Source organism: Giraffa tippelskirchi, chromosome 1, assembly GCF_054371585.1.
Source record: "Giraffa tippelskirchi isolate mGirTip1 chromosome 1, T2T-mGirTip1v1.2.pri, whole genome shotgun sequence".
Taxonomy (NCBI): Eukaryota; Metazoa; Chordata; class Mammalia; order Artiodactyla; family Giraffidae; genus Giraffa; species Giraffa tippelskirchi.
In genome coordinates, this window is record NC_137275.1 from 174429317 (window position 1) to 174450840 (window position 21524).

The following is a 21524-nucleotide window of genomic DNA, read 5'->3' on the forward strand; positions in this document are numbered from 1 at the left end:
TACAATAAGCCAGAAACAATACCTGAAATAGCCTCAGGCCTTTTGTCTTTTGTACCATGCTCTTTCTTTTATTGCTCCTGATCAATTACACTTAAATCAACAAGAGTCCCTTCAACATTTTGACAGTTTTGTTCCTCATACCCTCAAGCATTTTTAAAGGGTTACTGAGATAAAACTATTGCAAAAATTACTCCTTCCAATTTTTTATAGTAGTATCAATGAAGGTAACTTAGAGGGGAAAGAAAAAACCACTTGAGTTCCCCGTCTACCATTCTAAACTCTGGGGCAAGCAGAAACCTTCATAGCAAAACCTGTTTGCCCTTAGTTGAGAATTGGTTTCCATAGTCTTGTATAATAAGTAAATGGAGACTTTACTTCCCTATAAGCTCTTTCCAAAAAGTAAATACAATTTATTACTCATAAGAGATGATGAAATTTATGTTTTTTGAATAGATGTTTGTATATACATATATACATATGTGTTTTTATATATATATATAAAAATATATAAAGCTACTATTTACATACTAAAACTTACATTTTCTTTACTTAGCAAGAATGAACAATGACTTGATCTCTAAATACAGTAGGGTGCCAGATCATAGCAGATTCATAACAAATATTTTATTTGACATCATGATGAATTCACTGTTTAGGTATAAGAGGGAGTACCTTCAGTTTTCCTCTTTCTTGAACCCAGTTATTATGTCCTGGACAGAGGGATTTTTCTTGATTTAATCTATAATGTTCACCTTGCTTAAGATGGAAATTGACAACCTCAATAAGCAAAAGCACTATTTTGATTCAACTGAATTAATGTCTCTAGTGTTAACCCAAAGTTTAATAGGATTTTCTCTGCTGCTCCAAAATCTGAAAATGATAAGCATCTCACCCAAGTTTCATGGCAATCCGTTATCTATTTAGTGGAAATGGATATTCAAAATACCATGTTTCTCTAATGTCTTCTTTTACTTATTAATCAACGGACAACTGCTGAGTTAAGACTGTCTTATACTTGCTTTAAGAACATGTTAATAGTAAAACTTAATACGCCAGGCCTTAGTATGGCCTGATTTGGAAATTTAGGTTCAGAAGATTTTGTGAATATAGCAAGGAAAGAGGACCTAGGTGTATCTTATTCCCACAGGCACACAATAAATATTTGCTTAACAGAGAATAGTGAATATATAGTGTAGAAGAGAACCTGAAAGGTGATTAATATTACTGAATGACAGCAATGCTCAAACTCATCTGTGATCAAACACTATGAAGTATCCTCCTAAGGATAAACTTACTACAAATAAGATGTGAAAATTCAATTATGGAGATACTCTCAGTTTCAGTTCTGATATGCAAAAATCTTGGAAGTTGTCACTGTGTCCTTACAAGATAATGCTGTACAAACTGAAAATCAGTGACTTCCGTCAGATGTGTCAGTGAACTGAGGTTGCTGATTAAAGTGTCAACCTAGAGTCTGGGGAAATAGCAGATCCAACAAAGATCTGCTTACCTAGAAGAGAAGTAGCTGCAGCCATCACTGGTAGGAAAACTTAAAGGGTAACTTTGAAAAAAAATTGCTAGAGTCTGAGTATGGACAGCATGAGACTGGGTGGCTGCAGTCTTAGGGGCCCCCCATACTTCTGTGGCCTTTACCTCCAGGAATCCTACCAGGGTGTCCTAGTGAGTGAAGATCAGAGGAAGATTGCCACCCCCCACCCCCCAAGCCTCTGGCAACAGAGGGAAAAAATAATCATTATGATATACATCCAGAGAGTTTTTCATAGCAAAGACCCATTCTTTGTACACAGCTGGCAACTGTACACAGTGGAAATAAGGGCCTTCCTCCCATGCTGGTTTCCTCTAGCTTTCTGTTTACCTAAGGACAGGGACTCATAGTTAATAGGGGCTAGAGATTTAAGGAAATAGAAACACTGAAGTCAGAGAAAAGGGTAGGGGATGGAGAGTTTAAACAAAAAGAAACAAAACTTATACCCCTGGAAATATACTTGTGAATATCAAAGCCCAGAGACACAGGCCCAGTGAAAAACTCTATAATATTTCTATAACATTATAGAAAAACCTTGTCTGTCGCAACTTAGCACCACACTAATAAGTTCTAGTATTATATGATAACAATGGATTGCAGTTGAAAGAGCCACAAGACAGACTCTGAGGAAGAATATTCAGGGAAACCCAAGTGCTGTAACAGGGAGACAAAACCAAGGACACTAGTGTTGAAGACTCTGGCACCTACACCTATAGCAAGCATTAAACACAGCCCCAGTTCTCAACAGACTAGGATAAATCCTCACACTGAGGGCCCATTTACCTTGGATCCTATTACCTGATGCAGCATGTCTAACCTACAAGTCAGGCCAACAAGAAAGAGAAAAACACATATAGGAGACAAACATCAGAAAAGACTCTGATGTGACTCCAGTGTTGGATTATCACACAGGGAATTTAACTAAGATTAATGTGGTAAGAGTTCTAATGGAAAAGTAGGCTATATTCAAGAAGAAATGAGTAATAAAAGAGAGAAGGAAACTTTAGGAAAAAATATAAGAAAATACTAGAAAAAACAAAATAGCAGAAATGAAGAGTTCCTTTGATAAATGCATCATTAGATGACATAGCCAAGGAAAGAATCAGTGAATTTGATGATATGTCAATAGAAAATTTTCAACCTGAGATACAACTACAAGTATCACTATAATTGGAATGCCAGAAGAAGGAAGGAAAGAAGGGAGAGCAGAAGAAATATTGGAAGTAATAATGGGTGATATTTTTCCAAAATTAGTAACAGACATCAAAATGCAGATGCAGAAAGTCCAGACAGCACAAAACAGGGTAAGCACCAGAAAGAGAAAGAAGAAAGAATCAACATACCTAGTCATATCATATTCAGACTGCTGACAATGAAAGACATAGAGACAGCTCAAGGAAGCCAGAGAGGGTATCAATCCTGCTTTATCTAAAGAGTACAGAGGAGGAAAAGTTGTTTTCTGTCTACCCATGTTAGGCTTACTGGTTGGGTCCCTATAAGTTAGACTGACAACAAACAGGTTAACAAGAGAAAAAATGACTTTATCAACATGTGCATTGAGCATGGGTGCTCAGTGATGAGTAACTCAAAGAGATGGTTAGAACTTGGGCTTATATAGCATCTTAACAGAGGAACAATGGGTTCTAGAAAAGTGACAAGACAAAGGAAAAGGACTCTGAATTTCTAGGGTGGCATTTTGTGGAAAGGTAGACCCACGGGGAAACTAAAGGAAAGATGAAGGTTAGTTTTTAAAATTTGTTATGTAGATTCCTCTGGGGCAGTCTCTGGGTCTAGTGTTGTCTTTTGTGATTAACTTCTGTTCTAGTAGAGAAGGGAGGGAGAACACCTTTACAAATTTGCATCCTGCTTTTAGACAGAATGGGGAGGGCAGAGAGATCTTTTCTTGTGCTCCTTTTTGTTACCTTCAGCTATGAATAATCATTATGGCAAAGTGGCTTATATTGTGGTGGTATAGTCTGCTTCCCTTCAGTAGGGAAAAGGAGAAAATTACAGGAGACTTCTCATCAGAAACTTTGTAAGCAAGAACAGATGGAGTGAAATATTTAAAAAGTGTTAAAAGGAAAACACATTGACCTTTAATTTGATGTCCGGAGAAGCTACCCTTGAAAAATAAGAGAAATAAAGACTTTCTCAAACACATACTTTGTGGAGATTCATCACCAGCAGACTTGCCCTGCAAAAAAAAAAAATTCTTCAGAGAGAAGGAAATGATACCGATCACAAACTCAGAATCTCCATAAAGTGGAGCATTGAAGAATTAAATGGAAACAAAATCTATTTCTTATTCTTAATTGATGTAAAAGAACTGTTACAGCAACTATGTATTGGATTATTAAAAAAATTGAAGATAGTCTATTATAAACCACTTGCACAACACTTGAAGTATTATAGTATCATTTAAAGGTGGGTTTAGATTAGTTAAAAATGGGTATTGTAAACTCTAGGGCAACTACTAAAATTTTTTTCAAGTATAATTGATACACTAAGAGGAGATAAATGGAATTATAAAAATGAGAGAAAGCAGGAAACGGGGATTCCATTGTATAAAAAGGTTGGAAGACTGACATTGTTTTATTCAAAACAAAAACAAGTTGAATAGAGAAGATACAGACGCATGAGGTTTTTTTCTGGTTATATGGAAACCTTCCTCTTTTTATTTTTCCTTTGCCTCACAGCTGGAGTGAAAGACTCAATCATCCACAAAATAGTTGGTGGTCTTTTGATTAAAAACCTTATGTAAACAAAGTAGGATCATTTTGATACCATTACTATCTCTGCAATGTGTGACAGAGATTGAACAATTGAAAAAGTTGGGGGAAGGCAGAGGCTATAAAAATAATGCTGGAAAGGAAAAAGCTATTTACGCTTAAAACAGATAGTTTAGAAGGTAAAAAATCCAGTCAACAACGTAGTTATCTGATCTTTGCCATGGCAAACTTCAGACGTGATTATTTTCCATTCATTTGCCTGCCTGGTAGACTGAGTAGAATCATAGAGGATCTCATTCAGTTGAAACTGGCTGTTGCTGTGGACATAGGCCAGGTTTAAACTGCGTGAGTGCTTCTGCAAGTCCCAGAGTGTCGGGGCTGAAGAAGGAGGAAGGGAGAGGGCAAGGCCAGGAAAGGGAATCCCACTGTGTTGCCTGAGCCGTGGGCCAGAATAAACAATGTGCTGTGACCTATTTAGCAAATGAAAACCCAAACCAGAGAAAGCAGCCAAGGTCAGGAACACACACCCCCTCCTGCTGAGATGATTTGGGATGCTCAGAATGAGAAAATGAATAGCTCACATAAGGGAGTTTCCTTGAACTCCCCTGGCAATAAATCACCAACTGTAGTGAAGTTTCTGCTTTTCTAAAACTTCGTTAAATAAATGGCAGTGGCATGCTGGGATTTGGTTTATATGTGGTTTCTTTCTTCTTCTTCTTGTTTTTTTTTTTAGACAAAAGGCAAATCGGCAGAAGAATTCTTCCTGGCTTATCCTGTTTATGTTTGAGCCTAGATGATCTTCCTCTCTTCCAAGGTCACCAGCAGCCTCTAAAATCAGACTCACTTCAGAGGTATCCTGGTGAAATCCTTGGGCTTGATGGTTATTTCACAGTGCATGTTTCTTAGATGATTTTGTGTCCTGAAGTTAATTGTACTCAAGACTTTATGCTCAAAAAAAGGAAGAGGAAACAGTCAGAGTGTGTAGTCTGACATCATGAAGAGCCCTCAGAATAAAGTACAGAAGGATGGTTTTAGTAGATCTCCATCTATTATCTAAGAATCAACCCGTGTGTGTGTGTATGTATCTGTCTGCCAACCTACCTACCTGTCTATGTGTGTGTACTTATCATGATCCTAATTCTGATAAGATGTAATAATAATACGTAGAGAAATAATCATCAGAAAATTCACTGAAAGATTCAAAGTGAATGTCCATACATGATGGAACTAAAAGTGATAATTTTCTTCTTTATATTTTGTTGGAATTTTACAACTTTTTTAAACATTTTATAGCCATGACGTCCAATAGTAATAAAAGTCTAATAAGCCAAAAATATAAACCATATGTTACCTTAAGTTTTCTAATAAAAATAACCAGGTAGATTAATTGGAAGACTCTTGCGAGTCCCTTGGACAGCAAGGAGATCAAACCAGTCAATCCTAAAGGAAATCAACCCTGAATACTCATTGGAAGGACTGATATGAAGCTGAAGCTCCAATACTTTGGCCACCTGATGTGAAGAGCTAAGTCATTGGAAAAGACCCTGATGCTGGGAAAGACTGAAGGCAGGAGGACAAGGGGGTGACAGAGAATGAGATGGTTGGATGGCATCACCGACTCAGTGGACATGAGTTTGAGCAAACTCCAGGAGTTAGTGAAGGACAGGGAAGCTTGGCGTGCTGCAGTCCATGGGGTCACAAAGAGTCAGACAACTGAGCAACTAAACAATCATTTTCATAATATATTTTATCTAACTCAATAAATATGATATCATTTCAACATGTAATCTATACAAACTTATTGAGATATTCTCAATTATTTTTCCATTAAGCCTTTATAGTTGGCTGTGTGTTTCATGATAAGTTGCTTCAGTCATGTCCGACTCTATATGACTCTGAACTGTAGCCTGCCAGGCTCCTCTGTCCATGGGATTCTCCAGGAAAGAACACTGAAGTGGAGATTGCCGTTCTCTTCTCCAGGGGATCTTCCCAACCTAGGGATCAAACCAGGATGTGTTAACGTCTAACCTGCATTGGCAGGCAGGTTCTTTACCACTAGTGCCACCTGGGAAGCCCTATGTGTTTCATACTTAAAGCAAATCTCAATTTGGAACTGGCACATTTCCAGGGACTAGTGGCTACTCTTTTGGTCAGTGTAGTTCTAATCTCCAGTGGCCTCAGCCTGCAATAGCTGGGAGGAGGGCATAGGTTCCCAGCCAGAGACTGGGTTGGGTAGTGGTGATAAAAGCACTAGATCCTAGCCACTAGACCAGTGCTCAGTGACAAGACCCCTGGCCCTATGGCTTTGTGGAAAAGAATTCCCACAAAGACGGAAAGTAGCAAAGCAAGTAAAGTCTTCATTAGGAGGATAAGAGCACAGTATGTGTGGATAGACACATGAGGACCTCAGGGAGAGTCCCTGCATCGCACACTCAAGGCAGTTTGAATTACTTTTATGGGGTGTTTCTTCTGGGTTTCTTTTAGCCAGTCATTTTGATTTGCCTGGTTCACAGTCCATATTTGGTATATCTCAGGATCCTCCCATGTATGCACATGCATCTCTTACCCAAGATAGATTTTACTGAAAAGGCATCTGGGCAGAACATCCCTTGACATAACTTCCCTTTGGCCTCCAAGATGGCTTTTCTGCACATGTGTGGTCTGGTCTGAGCAAGTTCTAGCCTCCTTCTTTAATTGTCATGGTATGCTTGTCTTGGAGTTTCAGTTCATAGGAGTGAATCTCTAATCGCTTTACCCTGGGACACCTATCTGCCTCCTTCCTCTGTTCTACAGGAAAAATAACAAAGTTTGCATGTAATGAATCAGGTACATTTGTTAATACCATAATACATTCATACACAGAGAGAAAGTAGTAAGTGAGAATGGTAGAAATAATGTAGGTCAGTGTTTCATAAACTGTCCTATGGGACCTAGCAGTTCCATGTCAGATGAGATGTTACTGGATAGCACATCCAAAAAGTATGTTGCAAAGTCAAAGAAATGTGGATACTCTGAGAGAATCAAAATTGAAACATTTTTTAGGCTATAGGGCTTCTCAGAGACTTTAGCTAGTATGCTTGATAAATATCTCAGAAGAAATAGGGTTTATGTCCTGAACTTTTGGACAGGAGTCTTTTTCTTTTTCTTGGAACATCTTGCAGGATATATCAAACAGTTTTAGAATGAGATTTAGTGAATAAAAAAATATAAAAATATTTAAGGTGAGTTGGTATTGAAATGCTACAATTCATCAGAAATATCATGACTGTCGTTTTGTATGTTTGTGTATATGTGATTTGCAAGGTATACAATATATTTGTTTAATAATGCCTTTTCTCTCACATATTTTCACATGTGTTGTTTTAGCTTCACAATAGTCCTGTAATGAAATGAAGAATAAATAAAATAGGGACTAGTGATTCTATTCTATATAGGGTAAAAAAAAAAAGATTCTACATGCTAAGTGCCTGTTGTCACATTGTTATTTGAAGATTTAGGAATTTTTGAATTTAAAGTTTATGTATCCCGGCTTTCAAATTTTCTTTCAAACTAGATTATTTTTCTCCAGATTCTCATTGCAATGTTTATTTTGATGTAAATTTATTCCATGTCCTTTTAATATTCATTTTTAATTTTTGCTGTTTTAATTAGAATGTGTTTGGTGTAATCTTATTTGGATTGATCCTGTTTGGGACTGTCTATACTTCCTGGACCTGGATGCCTGTTTCCTTTTCCAGGTTAGGGAAGTTTTTGCCTATTATATCTTCAAATACATTCTTGTCCTCTCTCTCTCTGTGTCTCCTTTTTCCTCTTCCTCCTCCCTTCCCTCTCTCCTCCTCCTCCTCTTCTCCTTCCTCTATAATGTAAATGTTAGTGCTTAATTTTGTCCTGAAAGTGAAAGTGAAGTCACTCAGTCGTGTCCTACTCTTTGCGACTCTGTGGACTGTAGCCCACCAGGCTCCTCCATGCATGGAATTTTCCAAACAAGAGTACTGGAGTGGGTTGTCATTTCCTTCTCCAGGCTATCTTCCCAACCCAGGGATTGAACCCGGGTCTCCCACATTGCAGGCAGACGCTTTACTGTCTGAGCCACCAGGAAACTCTCCTCTTTTCTGCTGCTTCTTCTTTTTTTATTTTTCTGTTTGGCTTCAGTAATTTCCACTACTCCATCTTCCAGATCATGGATCGTTTCCTCTATATCATCTGATCTACCATTGATATCTAACGTGTCTTTTGCACTACAGTTATTGTATTCTTCATCTCTTTTTGGTTCTTCTTTATATTTTCTGACTCTTAAAAACTTCTAACTTCTTGCTCTGTTCATCCAATTTTCTCCTGAGTTCTTCAAACATCTTTATGATCATTGCCTTGAGCTCTTTATTGGGTAGACTGCCTAGCTCTGCTTCATTTATCTTCTGGGGGTTTTTCTTGTTCCTTTGTTGGGATCATATTCTTCTGTTTCTTCCTTTTTCCTGATTAGCTGTTTTTATTTCTGTGTGCGTGATAAGTTGATTACATTTCCTGACCTTGGAGAAGTGATCTGTTGTGGGAGAAGTCCTGTGTACCTCAGCAGAGCACTCTCCTCTGGTCTCTAGAGATGTGTGCTCTAGGGATGTCACCTATGGGGCTACATGGGTCCTGTTGTGTTGGGCTGACTAAGCGGCTGGTCTGATAAGAGTGGTTGGCTCCCAGTCAGGTTGGTTGCCAGGCCCTGCCTTACATAGAGGTAGCATCTGCTGACTGGCAGCCTGGGTTAAGAGGCAACTGGTTAAGAGCCCTGGGAGTCCCAGGGCTGGTGATGGTCCACTGGTGTGCAGAGCCAGCTTATATCATGGGTGGTTGCAGGACTCTGGTTCTGTGATCTAGTGTTGACCTGCTGGTGGATAGGACTGGTTCCTGACATGGCTGTTTGCAGGGACCTAGGAATCTCAAAGCTGATGTCAGCCCACTGATGGGTGGGGCTGGATCCACTGACCAAAAGCCTATGGACCATCACATGGTCATTGTCAAATTTTTTCTTAAAAAATAAATTGAAGAACAATGGTCACATCATTTCAAAAACATTGTTTATATTACATTTTTTGAAACAACTTTTTTGATAGATCTGAAAAATATTAAAAGCTTTATTTATTGCTCCCTGAAAATCTGATGCCTTGTTGAACTCCAGCAAGGCTGGTGTGCCCATTGCACCTCTCTCACTAATTTTGATAATCATGGTTGAGTCAGTCCTGCAGTCATCTGCCTTGGGCATCAGGAGAGCGGAAATGATCAAAATTCACTCCAGTTACTTTTGTTTGTGTGCTGGTGCACGTGTGGGTGAATATGAATTGAAAAGATGTTAATAACCAACTAAGCAGAGAATGTTGATGAAAGTAGAAAAAGATTAACTTTCAGGTAGCATTAGGTAAATCTGACTCTGCATGTGTGTTTGTGCATGTATATGCATGTGCACACACACACACATGAAAGTTCAGTCATGTAGATGAGCTTTAGAAATCAGAAATACTTCTATCTGCCAGTCTCAGTTCTGTTCATTTACCTGGCATGTAGAAGTGAGTTCCATGTTTCCCCATGAATTCTTTGTAAATGTGGCAGGGATATTGGTTTGTTGTTGAATGCAAGCAATAATGTTAACAATGGCATTTTGAAAAAGCATCAGCTCTCTGGAGCTACAGAATGACTACTCCCTTGTCTGTGATTGAATTGTAATATCTTTCACCATAAATTACCATTGGTAATCAAAGATGAGATCAATTTGCATCTTAAAATAAACCACTCATTGTGTACAGGAGAGAACATTATGCTCCCTATCTCTTAGATATGTTAATCAGAATAATTTCAGCAATATGTGGATATCCACTATTATCAGCCATCCCCTCATCATTGCTTTTCATCCTTCAGTTCATAAAAAAAGGGCACCTTTGGGCCAATATGCAGAGGGTAAAAAAAAGATTTGAGCAACTCTTTCTCCATCTTTAGGCTAGTTTTCACACTGTGAAACTCAGTGATGCTTGAAGTATAGCTGGGGTGGAGGTGTGTGTGGCGGGGTGTCCTTTCTTCATAATTAATATAAGTGCAGTTACTCTAGGAATCAGATTTTCATAGGACTTCAAGGACTTTAAAGTCTTGGGCTAAGACCTCACTTAGTGCATCGTTAAAAGACTAGTTTCATGCCAGTGTCTCCTACATAAATACCAATTGCACTTTGTTGAAATTGGCCAGAAGTATATTTCATTTCATTATACTTATAATAGGAACAGTGAAAAATCTTTCTCTTAGGCTTTTCTGTTGCTGATCTGAAATGCCTGGGAAAAAGCCTGTCTAAATCTAACCATCTAATCTACGAAAAGATTGGTCTCTTACTAGTTTAATAAGGGCAGTTTCGGTGTTCACTGATGCTGAGCCACTATAATGATGTTAAAGCAGGGATGTGATATCAACAGGAAAATTGCACATATACATACACTTGCACACATGCATGAATGTATATAAATCTCACTGTTACCTTCTAACATTCCCCATCATTTTCAGAAGGATCCTCCCTGTGAAATAAGATAAATAGATATAAATGTATACATCATGGCTGGTGTATCTTCATATAAATACCATGTTTAAGTGATATGTGTGGTCTGTGTGTGCGTATTCATTAGTTCGTTATTTTTGTGAATTACACAGTGACTCCTCCACCATTAGCCATATTATACTTAATGATCAGTGAGTTTCACAGAAAGAAAAATGAGTGTAAGGCGAAGAGAGAGAGCGTTGCTTTTGTAACACTGCATTTGTAAACCTGTGAATCAGCACGTTTACCTTTTTGGTACATAACTCCTTCATCAAAATGTGTGCAGAAAACTTCACCTTTTGGCGTATGCCCATGCTCGTAATTTGGGCAGAATTATTCCTTCTTTACCAAGAATGTGATCTGCATAATCCCCTTGGAGAGGCTGCCTAAAAATACTGAAGTGATTTTGTATCACCTTGTGTTGATGCCAGTGCAACACCAAAATGATGATTCCTTATAGAGACCAGAGGGAATAATTTCTCTTGATACCTTAGAGATTGTTTGATGAAGAATTATTAAAACCAAACAGTTATTTAAATTCCAGAGGGAACTTCAGCTCCCTTTGACTTGTGAACCTCTCCTCAAGCTCAGAAAACTCCTCTAATGTGGATAATTACATTGATGGCTGGCCTGAGAAAATAGGCCACTGAAATGGGCTTTGTGTGATTCTGTTAATTGCTGCTGTAGACAAGCAGCCTGGCCCTTTATTCATGCCTCGCAAACCTTTCATCAAATGAGTAGATTATTTCTAATGCATATTAGATAGGATGAACTCATCTTCTAAGAAGGGCATTAATATATCTAGCGTCTCCCCCCCCCCCCAACTGAGGGAACTTGCTTTAAATGCAACTTCAGCTTAGTTTTGCTCGAGATGTGCTTTAGCATTCTTAGCATTCTGCTAACAGCCAAGTAGCAAAACAATTTATTGGTTTATGGGTTCTGATTTGATGCTGGGTGCAGTTCTACCATGTCAAACAAAAATCATTGCTCATATGGTGGCATATGTAGCTTACCAAGGTCATTCTGCATAAGTATGGGACATGTAACTTCTGCTTTAAGATCTGGAGAAACACTAGTGATTAAAACAGTGACCTCTCAAGTCAGAGGTCAAGGTTGAAACCATAAAAAGAAAAAAAAGGGAAAATAGTATATTAAAGCTTAGACACAAATATTACACCACTTCCTGCTCCAGGGAGGACTGAACAAGCGTGACAATGAAATGATCTTTCTAACTCAGAGGAAATATGACTCTCTTTGGAAGATAGCATACAACTAACAAAACGGAACTGATGGCAATAGGAATAGCAGAGGTTATAAGGTCTGCAGGACCTAATGCTCTCATGATTTTCTAAATTGAAGCTACGGGTGATTTTTGTGAACTGGGCTTCTCATGATGAGACAGTTATACATTTCTTTGTTTGTTCACCTATGTGCCTATGACCCAGGGGGACACAAAGCAGCCGTCAGAAGCAACTGGAATTAGAGTCCTCTGTTCACTCTACATAGCAGTACGCCGCCATTTAACCAAGAATGGAAGAAAAAATGATTGAGCTCCATAATAGTTCATTAGAAGTGTTAGGTTACAGAAACATATACAGTGTTGTTTACAACTTTACGTTTTTACATCATAAGTGTTTCAGATATGAGTAATTTTCATATTTTCCTCCAGAGCTGGGATATTGAGGAGGGGGTGTAGGAGGACCTTGCACAGGGTGGTTAAGAGGAAGGGAGGAGACAAAATGGCAAAGAAGAAATTTGGTGGCATATTTTGGAGTTCTGGTGCCAGCAGAGATAGGTTTCAAAGTCATTTAAGGCCTTAGTTCTTGTTCAGTAAGAAGAGTTGGAAAAAAGATAAGCTGAATTACATATGTATGCACATTTATATTAACATTAAGTGTGGGTGTATGAGTGTGTGTATGTATTTGTAAAGGCAGCATTGAAGCATAAATGTAGGTAAACATATAGGCTTAAAATGTGTTATATTTAAATGCTACTTAAAAATGAAAGTTGTGTTTTTGGGAGCCATAGTTTCCATGTGTGTATTTGTACATCTTTTTATACCTTATGTATAGAATTTGTGCATATGTATACATATGTGTAAACAGTATTGCAATTTTCCCATTCTTCATCCATCTTCATTTTAAAGTGGTCATTTTTAGTCACTAATTCGATACATATTGATTGGAAACTTTCCATGTGTCAGACACTGTTTTAGGTGAAATACACAGCACTGAACAAAAACCCCTCAGCTCTCATGGTGCTTTTATTCTGACAGTAATAAATCACTCCACTCAGAGGTACCCTGACTTCATAACATAGGTAGGCCTTGCTTCCTTTTACTTTCTCTCTCTAGCATTCCTGAAACTAGCTGCAGAGTTTCATATATACTCGTGAATCATTCATTCATTTTTTAAAATTATTTATTTGACTGTGCCAGGTCTTAGTTGTGGCATGCAGGGTCTTTAGTAGCGACTTGTGGGATCTAGTTTCCCTGACCAGGGATTGAACCTGGGTTCTCTGCATTGGAGTGCTGAGTCTTACCCACTGGACCACCAGGGAAGTCCCTATCGATTAATTTTTTTTTCACTCCTGCACATCTCCTGTCAGTGCCCAGTGCTCACCACTGTCATCACCACCATGTACTGTTCATGAGAAAAGGGATCTCTGTGCAAGGATTGCCCTCTGATGATTTCAAAGAGAAGTACCTACAGGTAACTGTTTCATTTTGGATTCTTCCAAAAGATACACATGAAGGATGTGGACATAGGGAGTTTATTTGGAGGCTGATCTTAGGAAGCATAATAAGGAAGTAGAGAAGACAGGCAAGAAGGGCAAGCTAATAAATAATCCATTTAATGGGCTACTGCTAGATTACATAAAGAATATGCATGAGTAGATATTACAGCTGGATTCTGTCATGAATCGACAATAAAAGTGCACTCCCCCAAGGATTCTCTAAAAAATCAGGAAGAAATATGCCTCTGAATCACCTTACTCAGGGCAAAGAAGCATGCTCCAGAAGAAAGATAATGACCTCCAGTGGGGAGATGCAGAAGCCATCCACGTGTTCCTACAGGGAGACATCCATGTCAATGGATGACATTTGAGGAGGGCTGAGGGAAATAGGTGGACAGCAGCAGCGGAATCTCACTGACCGTGCGATGACATCCTGTTTCCAGTGCTGTGTCCTACATTATCTCTTGAGTCGCAGAGCAATGTAGCCTGCTCCCTGTGCCCCAGAAAGCCTCGGATAAAACCAGGTTATTGTCCTTAGGATCCAGAGAGGAGTTCCTTGGACTGTACATCAGGACTTATTTCCCCATCACAGTTCCTTTCCATTCACTAATGAGAAAACCAAATATTTTTCAGCAAAAAAAAAGAAAAAAACCTTATTTAGTTATATTTCTTGTGGTTCCACCATTGTGTTTGATGATGATATCCAGTCAACATGCCTGTATACAAGTTTAGGATTAAAATTGGGCCCCAATGTGTGTGTATATGTATATGGAACACAAAATATAATACATAAGGTGAATAAAATCCTATTCCATCTTACCACAGAGACTGAGAAGGAACACCAGACTCTAATCTAGAACAGATGTCATTTCTCCAAAGTTAATGCACTGTAAATGATTTCTTTCTTGAGAGAATTTTTGACACCAAGTAAAGTTTAAAAATGAGAACCTTAGTAGTTGGCTGCTGCCTAGTGGTTTGACTTAAGGCCCTCATTTAATTTATGATCCTCTGTGAAATTTTCTAGTTTCTGCTCTTCCTGGAGGTTACAGCATGAATAGCTTTCTGGAATTTTTAGTATCATTTTCCTTGAACACTTATGTGTTCAACTCTAGCTCTCTATTCAGGGTGAAAACCAATCTCTCAAAAAAAGAGAGCCGTTGGCTAGGAGACCAAGCTTGCCAATGGCTCAGCAAGCCATCAGAGCATCCAGGATCTCGACTGCTCAAGACTCCCTCCCAGGCAGATGGCAGGAGTGTCAAAGGGGGAAAGAAAGACAGTGTGCTAATGATTAGCATGATGTCTCTCAAGGAAGAGTGGAAGCTTTGCATGTCCTCTGGATTCTCGCCGTCCCTTTGGACTCAGTGGCCCTCCATGGCTTTCCTGTGGCCTCAGAGAGGGGATGCCTTTCTCGTTCTCTGAGAAATGCAACCCCAAAGGCAGAAAGCTGAACATACTTCACAAGTAAAGGAGTAACAGCTCCTCCATATTATTGGAACATCTCGTTTGTCTCTCTCTCTCTCGGAAGCAATTAACCCAACAGACACTCAGAATTTCCTCTGAGATAGAATGTGTTGTTAAAAATGACATCTCTGTGACCCTGAATTCAGAATGTGTTTCAGAAGCAAAGATGCCAACTGAATGTCATTTCTGGGAGAGAAATTTGTAGTTAAAAAAAAAAGTGACTGAAGAGCTCTTCTAAATTAGACCAAGTCTGGAAGTTTTGGAGGTAGGTAAGGAGAGCCTGAGTTTGGTTTTGGTGACTCATAAGCCATTATCCAAACCCAAAATAAAGTATTTATAGTTACTAATAGTGATTACAATAAAATCAGAGTAATATGGTCTGATATAATGTACAGTCAGAGTTTATAGGTCATGTAATGTGTTTAGTTAAAGACTGCCTGAATTCTGACAACTCAGTTTTCCTAAAAGTCAGCTTCACATCATTTTGGTATATAGCTATAAAGATGCTTTGGCTTTTATTGCTCATTCTAATTGTTTCTGTGATTGTCCGTCTCTTGCATCCAGATATCTGAATGTTCCCTGTCAGGCCAGCCTTATCTCCAGCCATACTCCCTCTGCCTCACCATCCAGCAAATGAGTTGCTTTGTCTAGATTTCTTGAATGAACTAATTTTCCCGCTTTTGCTCATGATGTTTTCTCTAACTAGAATATGCTTCCTGTATCAAAGAGCTTTTCATATTTTATCTCAGCTCAATTATCACCTTCTTGAAGAAGCTTCTCTAAGCAACCAATAACTTGCCCCACTCACCCATCTGATATTTCTGCACCCTTGATTGCTTCTTCTATTGTACTTTCAGCATTTAGCTCCACATTTTTGTGTGGGTCCATTTATTGTCAAGATCCTCCAATACACTGCATGCTCCCTGAGAACAGTCCGTGCTTGACTCATTTTGTTCTATATATGGAGTTCAGCTCAATGTCTGGTGTATGCTCTACCATTAAAAAGATAAATCAGTGGCTAAGTTCACTCACACTTTCATATTACTTGTGCCTTTTGAGTACTGTTGACCCCAGCCTTGGGCTCTAGTCAGTGTCCTCAGCCCCTTATGTGTGGTTATCACATCATGAATTGGCATTAGAGCCACATCCTGCATATATTTGTTATCAGTCCTGTTCCTGCTAACAGAAGAAATATGGGGGGAAAAAAAGGATGCTTAGAAGAAACTGTTGCTTTTAGGGTCTCCCTGATTCATGACATTGTCAAGATATAAGAGCACAAGGCTGAAGAAGTAATCATAGGAAAAGTTTGGATCTAGCCGGTATTGGTCCAGAGAATTGGCTCTTTGGCTAGCTTCGAAATATTGTCATGTTACTTCTTCATTTATAATTTCTGAACTTGTCCCTGACCATGTTTCCTCTTTGACTGTTGGATCCTTCACATGACTTCTATTTCTGCCTATCCTTTTCTACTCATCCATAGGCTCACTGAAGTCTAGATTGGTCACTGATCCCTTAATTTTTAGAACTGAATTCTTCTGGATTTTCTGATGTCAGTGTTCAGATCCCCTTGATGAGCCCTTTGTGTTTCTATGCTCTTTGAATTCTACCACTTTTAATGTTCTTTGTAAACATTTTTCTCCCTATTCAAACACAATTTAATTATTTAGACATCAAATTAGAATTTTATTATATGTAATGTGCTTTTAAATGTGTAAAAAAATAAGTAAGCATGAATGGAAATTCCTCCTCATCTTAAGAAGTGTATAATATTCTGGAATCAATATTTTAAGGAAAGAAAGGTGAATAATGATAAAATGTTGGGTAGATACATAGGCCTGCATAAAGATAGACCTATACAAAGCAACCTAGTAGATAGGTACACAGATGCATAGTCATATTGAGAAATAATTCAAAAGGAAGAAAAATCTATGATATGTGAATGGCACAGCCAAGTTTTAAAGGACTTTATAGGGAAGAGATGTATTTTTTTATTTGGAAAATCAGGGAAGACCACGTGGAAAATTAGCATTTGTTCTGTTTCTTTCTGAGTGATTTATTAGTACAGCCTATGTGAGATTAATGCATTCTAGTTTAAAGAAGTTGTGAATTCAGGCATAAATGCGAAGGGAAGAGAATCTGAAATATCAAAGTCCCTTCTTTACTCATGCTGTCTTGAATGAAGGGGAATAATAAGGAGTTTTTCTGAAAACGTCAGAAGACTGTTAAAAGATTCCTACTAGGTAATAGGAGTGAGAAGTGGACGGGAGCACACTGAATAGTTTTAAGTGAGATTTTAAGACTGTACCACTAAGCTGTGTTTTTGGCACAGTAATTTGAATAAGATGTGCTCAAACTATGTTGTAAAAAAGGTCAGCAACTGTGAAGAAAGAAATTGTGGTTCTTGGTGGCCAGAAGAGAAACTACAAAGTCTTCAATTACTTTGTTGGAATGATAATAAACCTATTGATTGGAATGATAATAACCTATTGTTAGAATAGGCAAGTCAGAAAGGAAGGAAGTCTTTAGTGTAGAAGACAAGTTATGTTCTATTCTATTGAATTTGAAGCTAGTTATCCAGCTCAAAAGAAGCATCATCAGTAGAGAGTTTACAGTTGTGGGTGCAAAGATGCAGGGCCATCAAGTAGACAGAAGAACCACAGGGAACAAAAACATTTTACAAAGGATTCAGAAAAGAAAATATTAACAAGAAGGAATCAACAGAATGCTAAAAGATGTAGAAAGGCCTAGAAAGATGAGGACCAAGACAAGATGTTTGTACTTGTTGACTCAAAGATTGCTGGTGTTTTTAAAGCAGCCATTTAAGTAGAAGGATGATGGTTGCAATTATAGAATAGGGAATTAGTTCAAAGAGAGGAGATGATGGCAGGTTGGAAGCTGAGGGTATTGAATACTCTCAACATGTATATTAAGAGGTAAGAACCAAAAAGGATGAACAGAGTTTGGTAAGGATATTTGAAGGGTCTTTGTCACAGTCCTGGGCCTACCTGTAAACATAGCTAAGAAAATGATCTAGACCTACATTCTTTAAAAGCATCTAGTACTGTTCTGGGGATCAAATAAATATAATATGTGGGTTAATTGATATTAATACTGACCCAACTCTATCTGAGTATGTGTATGAATTTACTGATCAAAATAGACCAAAGGGCATTGGGACTATTTCTGAGGTATTTTCCTCAGACTTTACTAGTTCATATCACACTTTTTTGGGAAAGCTTGCTGGGTCTCAGGTTCCTATAAGGAAAATAAGGAAAAGAGTACCTAACTTGTATTTGGTGCAAAGATTGGCTATATTAACACATCTTTAAAGTATTTTGTAAGTGGCAGAATATGGTAACAATCACTAATGGTAAAATACTAGTGAGAAGAATGTAAGACTAGCTATGGAATATTCTTTTTAGAAGTTATTTTTGAACTCCAAATACTTCCCAGTTCCTTTTACTCAGTATTTATAGACCACTCAAATCACGCTAGGTGCCATGTAGGACACAGAGGTCAACCTAGCTTCTATCCAGTGGATTTACAATCTGCCATGGTGCTAGCCAAGTTTTGTAATTTTATGCTCAATTAACATCTGGTTAGAACTTGTTCAGTTAACAAAGTGCTTGCCTCTAAAGATAAATCATGGGACTCTTTCACTAGAGCTTAGAATCTTTCTGAACATAAAGACATTCTTTTCCGTCCTAGTTTGTATCATCCAACTGGGCTCCTACTGTGAAGTGTTGTTAGATGGCAGCTCCCACTGAGAGGAACACCAGTCCCATTCACTGAATAGGGTGATCGAAGCAGACAGACATCTCTGATCTGCAATCAGACATTGCTTTTAAAATGTGCCATTTACAAAAAACTATGAGTGTATCTGCATGTAATTGATATTTAACCACAATGCCTTTTTAACGAAAACCATCTTTAAAGATTGTTTACTTGTAATTTCCCAGAAAAACTTGGGGGAAAAAAATGTCGTCGTCATCTCAGAGTATGCCTACCCAACATTTATGCATAGTTCATTTTAGTGAGATGTGTGTACTCAGTTGTGTCCAACTCTATGACCCCATAGATGGTAGCCTGCCAGGTTCCTCTGCCTATGGAATTCTCCAGGCAAGAATACTGGAGTGGGTTGCTATTTGCTCCTCCAGGGGATCTTCCTGATCCAGGGATTGAACCTGAGTCTCTTGTATCTCCTGCACTGACAGGCAGATTCTTTACCAGTGGCACCACCTGGAAAGCCCTTATTGAAATTTCATTGTAGTGAAAATAGAAAAGCAAGAAAAGCAAATATTATTTGGCATTCTGTAATTCAAAAACAACTGACTGCATTAAATACCTTTTAATTAGGTTATGAGGCATCCAGGAAATCATATTCTACTGTTGTTAAAAATATTAAACAGGTGGAATTGGTATAAGAACTAATGATGCTTTGTTTCAAAGACTACATGCAGCCTCCTGGATCATGAAAAATATAGGTCTATTTAACAATCAGATATAAAGAGATGGAAAAAGTTTTAAGGTCCAATAAATTCTCTTTGATCATATTAATGTCCAGCGTTATTTTTTCAAAACTTGGATTAAGGTAGGAAATCGGTTAACAAAATGTGAAATGTATCAGACAGTGTAGATCTGGTTGATAGTGCTGTTAACCTTGCATTCTAAAATGGTTGATGCTGTTAATTAAAGGAGACGTTCTTCTTTTGAACTGTCCCTTTTTTTCTTTATTAGCACTGACAACATTTGTTATTTCTGGTTCTTTTGTTCATGGAAATATCCTGGGATTCATTACTGAGACATGTTCTGCCTCTGGTATTAGCTGTTAAGGCTGATCTCTTCTTTTTGTGAGAGTATTATTAAATTTAAACTGTGGTGATGAGTATTTTCTTTTTTGATATTACTTTAGAGATTTCTTCCGTGAAATGATCTTCTTATCATAATGGATGTTTTGTTCTTTTTGATGTTCCATAACTTCTGCATTTTAAATTTATCATGTTTTTGATTATGTTTCAAAAACTGGAACAATGTCAAGAAATGGGCAGTTGTATCATAGGTTTTGGGTATATTCCCCTTTCCTTTCCTCTTATTAATGCATTGCTTTATATCTCCATGGAATTTTCAGTGTTAATGGATGCAACCTTTCAAAAAGCATTAATAGAAATAGCCACGAAACACCTGCACTTATGAAAACAAGGTTATGGTTTTCACGTTTCCCTCTTTTCTGCTTAATGATAAGTTGTCTCAGGTTGGTCCTATAAGAGGCAAATTTTGCCAACCAAATTGTATTTGCTCCCAAATATATATCTTTTCCCGTGTTTCTACTGCCTGTCTCCATATGGAGTGTAATAAGATGGAATGAGAGAGGATGGTAAAAATAAGATCGGCTGTTATCATGACCAGATGGAAGGGGGCAGAGACCTGGTCTAGTAGCAAGTACGCTCGTCTTCGCTTTGTCACTGTGGTTCAGCACTTCCATGTGGCAGCGTGAAGGCAGGGTCATCTCAATTCACTGTTAATTAAATGTTTTGGCTGGAAACCATTTCTCCATATGGTAGCATGCACCAGCTTGAAGTAGTGCTTCAAATTTGGCCACAGAACCCAGCTGCCCACAAACATATGTAGTGACTCACAAGCAGTCTCAAAGAAGTTCATCTCAATGCAGAAGATCTTTGGCTTTTCTGAAGCATGTCAATAACCCCCAATGCACAAATCTGCCCAAACTATAGCAGCTGTGTTATTCAAAGGGAAAATGAAAATGCATCCAGTATAGGTCATGGCATGTATTTGGTTCAAACTCAGAAGTGTAATGATGCCAAGGCAATACATTCAGTAGCCCTGGATTATAAATATATGTCTCACAAGCCAGAATTTAACTTTGAGTTTCATGTGCTGTTGTCAAAACCATGGTTGAAAACAGTAATTTTCAAGAGATATTACTTAAAATTGTAAAAATTTTATTAAATTCTTGGAAGCTAGGTGATGATGCATGAATCATATATCACACTTATTCTACTCAACTTTTTCTGGGGGCAGAGATTAAGACTTGTTTCAACACCGAGGACTGATGAAAGAGTTACTTTGCAGCTTTCAGGCTTTATTTGCATATGGTATGAGCTGGTCACATAGCCTCTACTGCTGTCCTTTCACTTTGCCACATAACCCAGCTCAACACGGTCACTTGACCTTTTCTATTCCTGGGTATCCTTTATATATATGTATATATGTGTGTGTGTGTATAAAAGGCAGAGGAACCAGAAATCAAATTGCCAATATCCGCTGGATCATCAAAAAACCAAGAGAGTTCCAGAAAAACATCTATTTGTGCTTTATTGACTATGCCAAAGCCTTTGACTGTCTGGATCACAACAAACTGTGGAAAATTCTGAAAGAGATGGGAATATCAGACCATCTGACCTGTCTCTTGAGAAACCTGTATGCAGGTCAGGAAGCAACAGTTAGAACTGGACATGGAACAACAGACTGG

At 38.2% G+C, this 21524-nt stretch overlaps 1 protein-coding gene across 17 annotated transcripts in view; it reads left to right on the forward strand.

Annotated features, from left to right (window-relative positions):
- The window catches only part of LOC145538490 (uncharacterized), a 388991-nt gene that overhangs the window by 40697 nt on the left and 326770 nt on the right, over nucleotides 1-21524 (forward strand). Inside the window, exon 2 of one of the 17 annotated variants that reach the window (XR_014076957.1) lies at nucleotides 5009-5339. The exons of 15 other annotated variants lie outside the window; for them this stretch is intronic. Coding sequence is in view for 1 of the 2 variants with exons in the window: in XM_081570619.1 (XP_081426745.1) it covers nucleotides 13445-13548 (104 nt within the window). In the remaining variant the exon portion in view is untranslated. Of the gene's footprint in view, nucleotides 1-5008; nucleotides 5340-13444; nucleotides 13549-21524 lie in introns of those variants that run through there. One more of the 17 variants, XM_081570619.1, reaches the window with a different exon arrangement.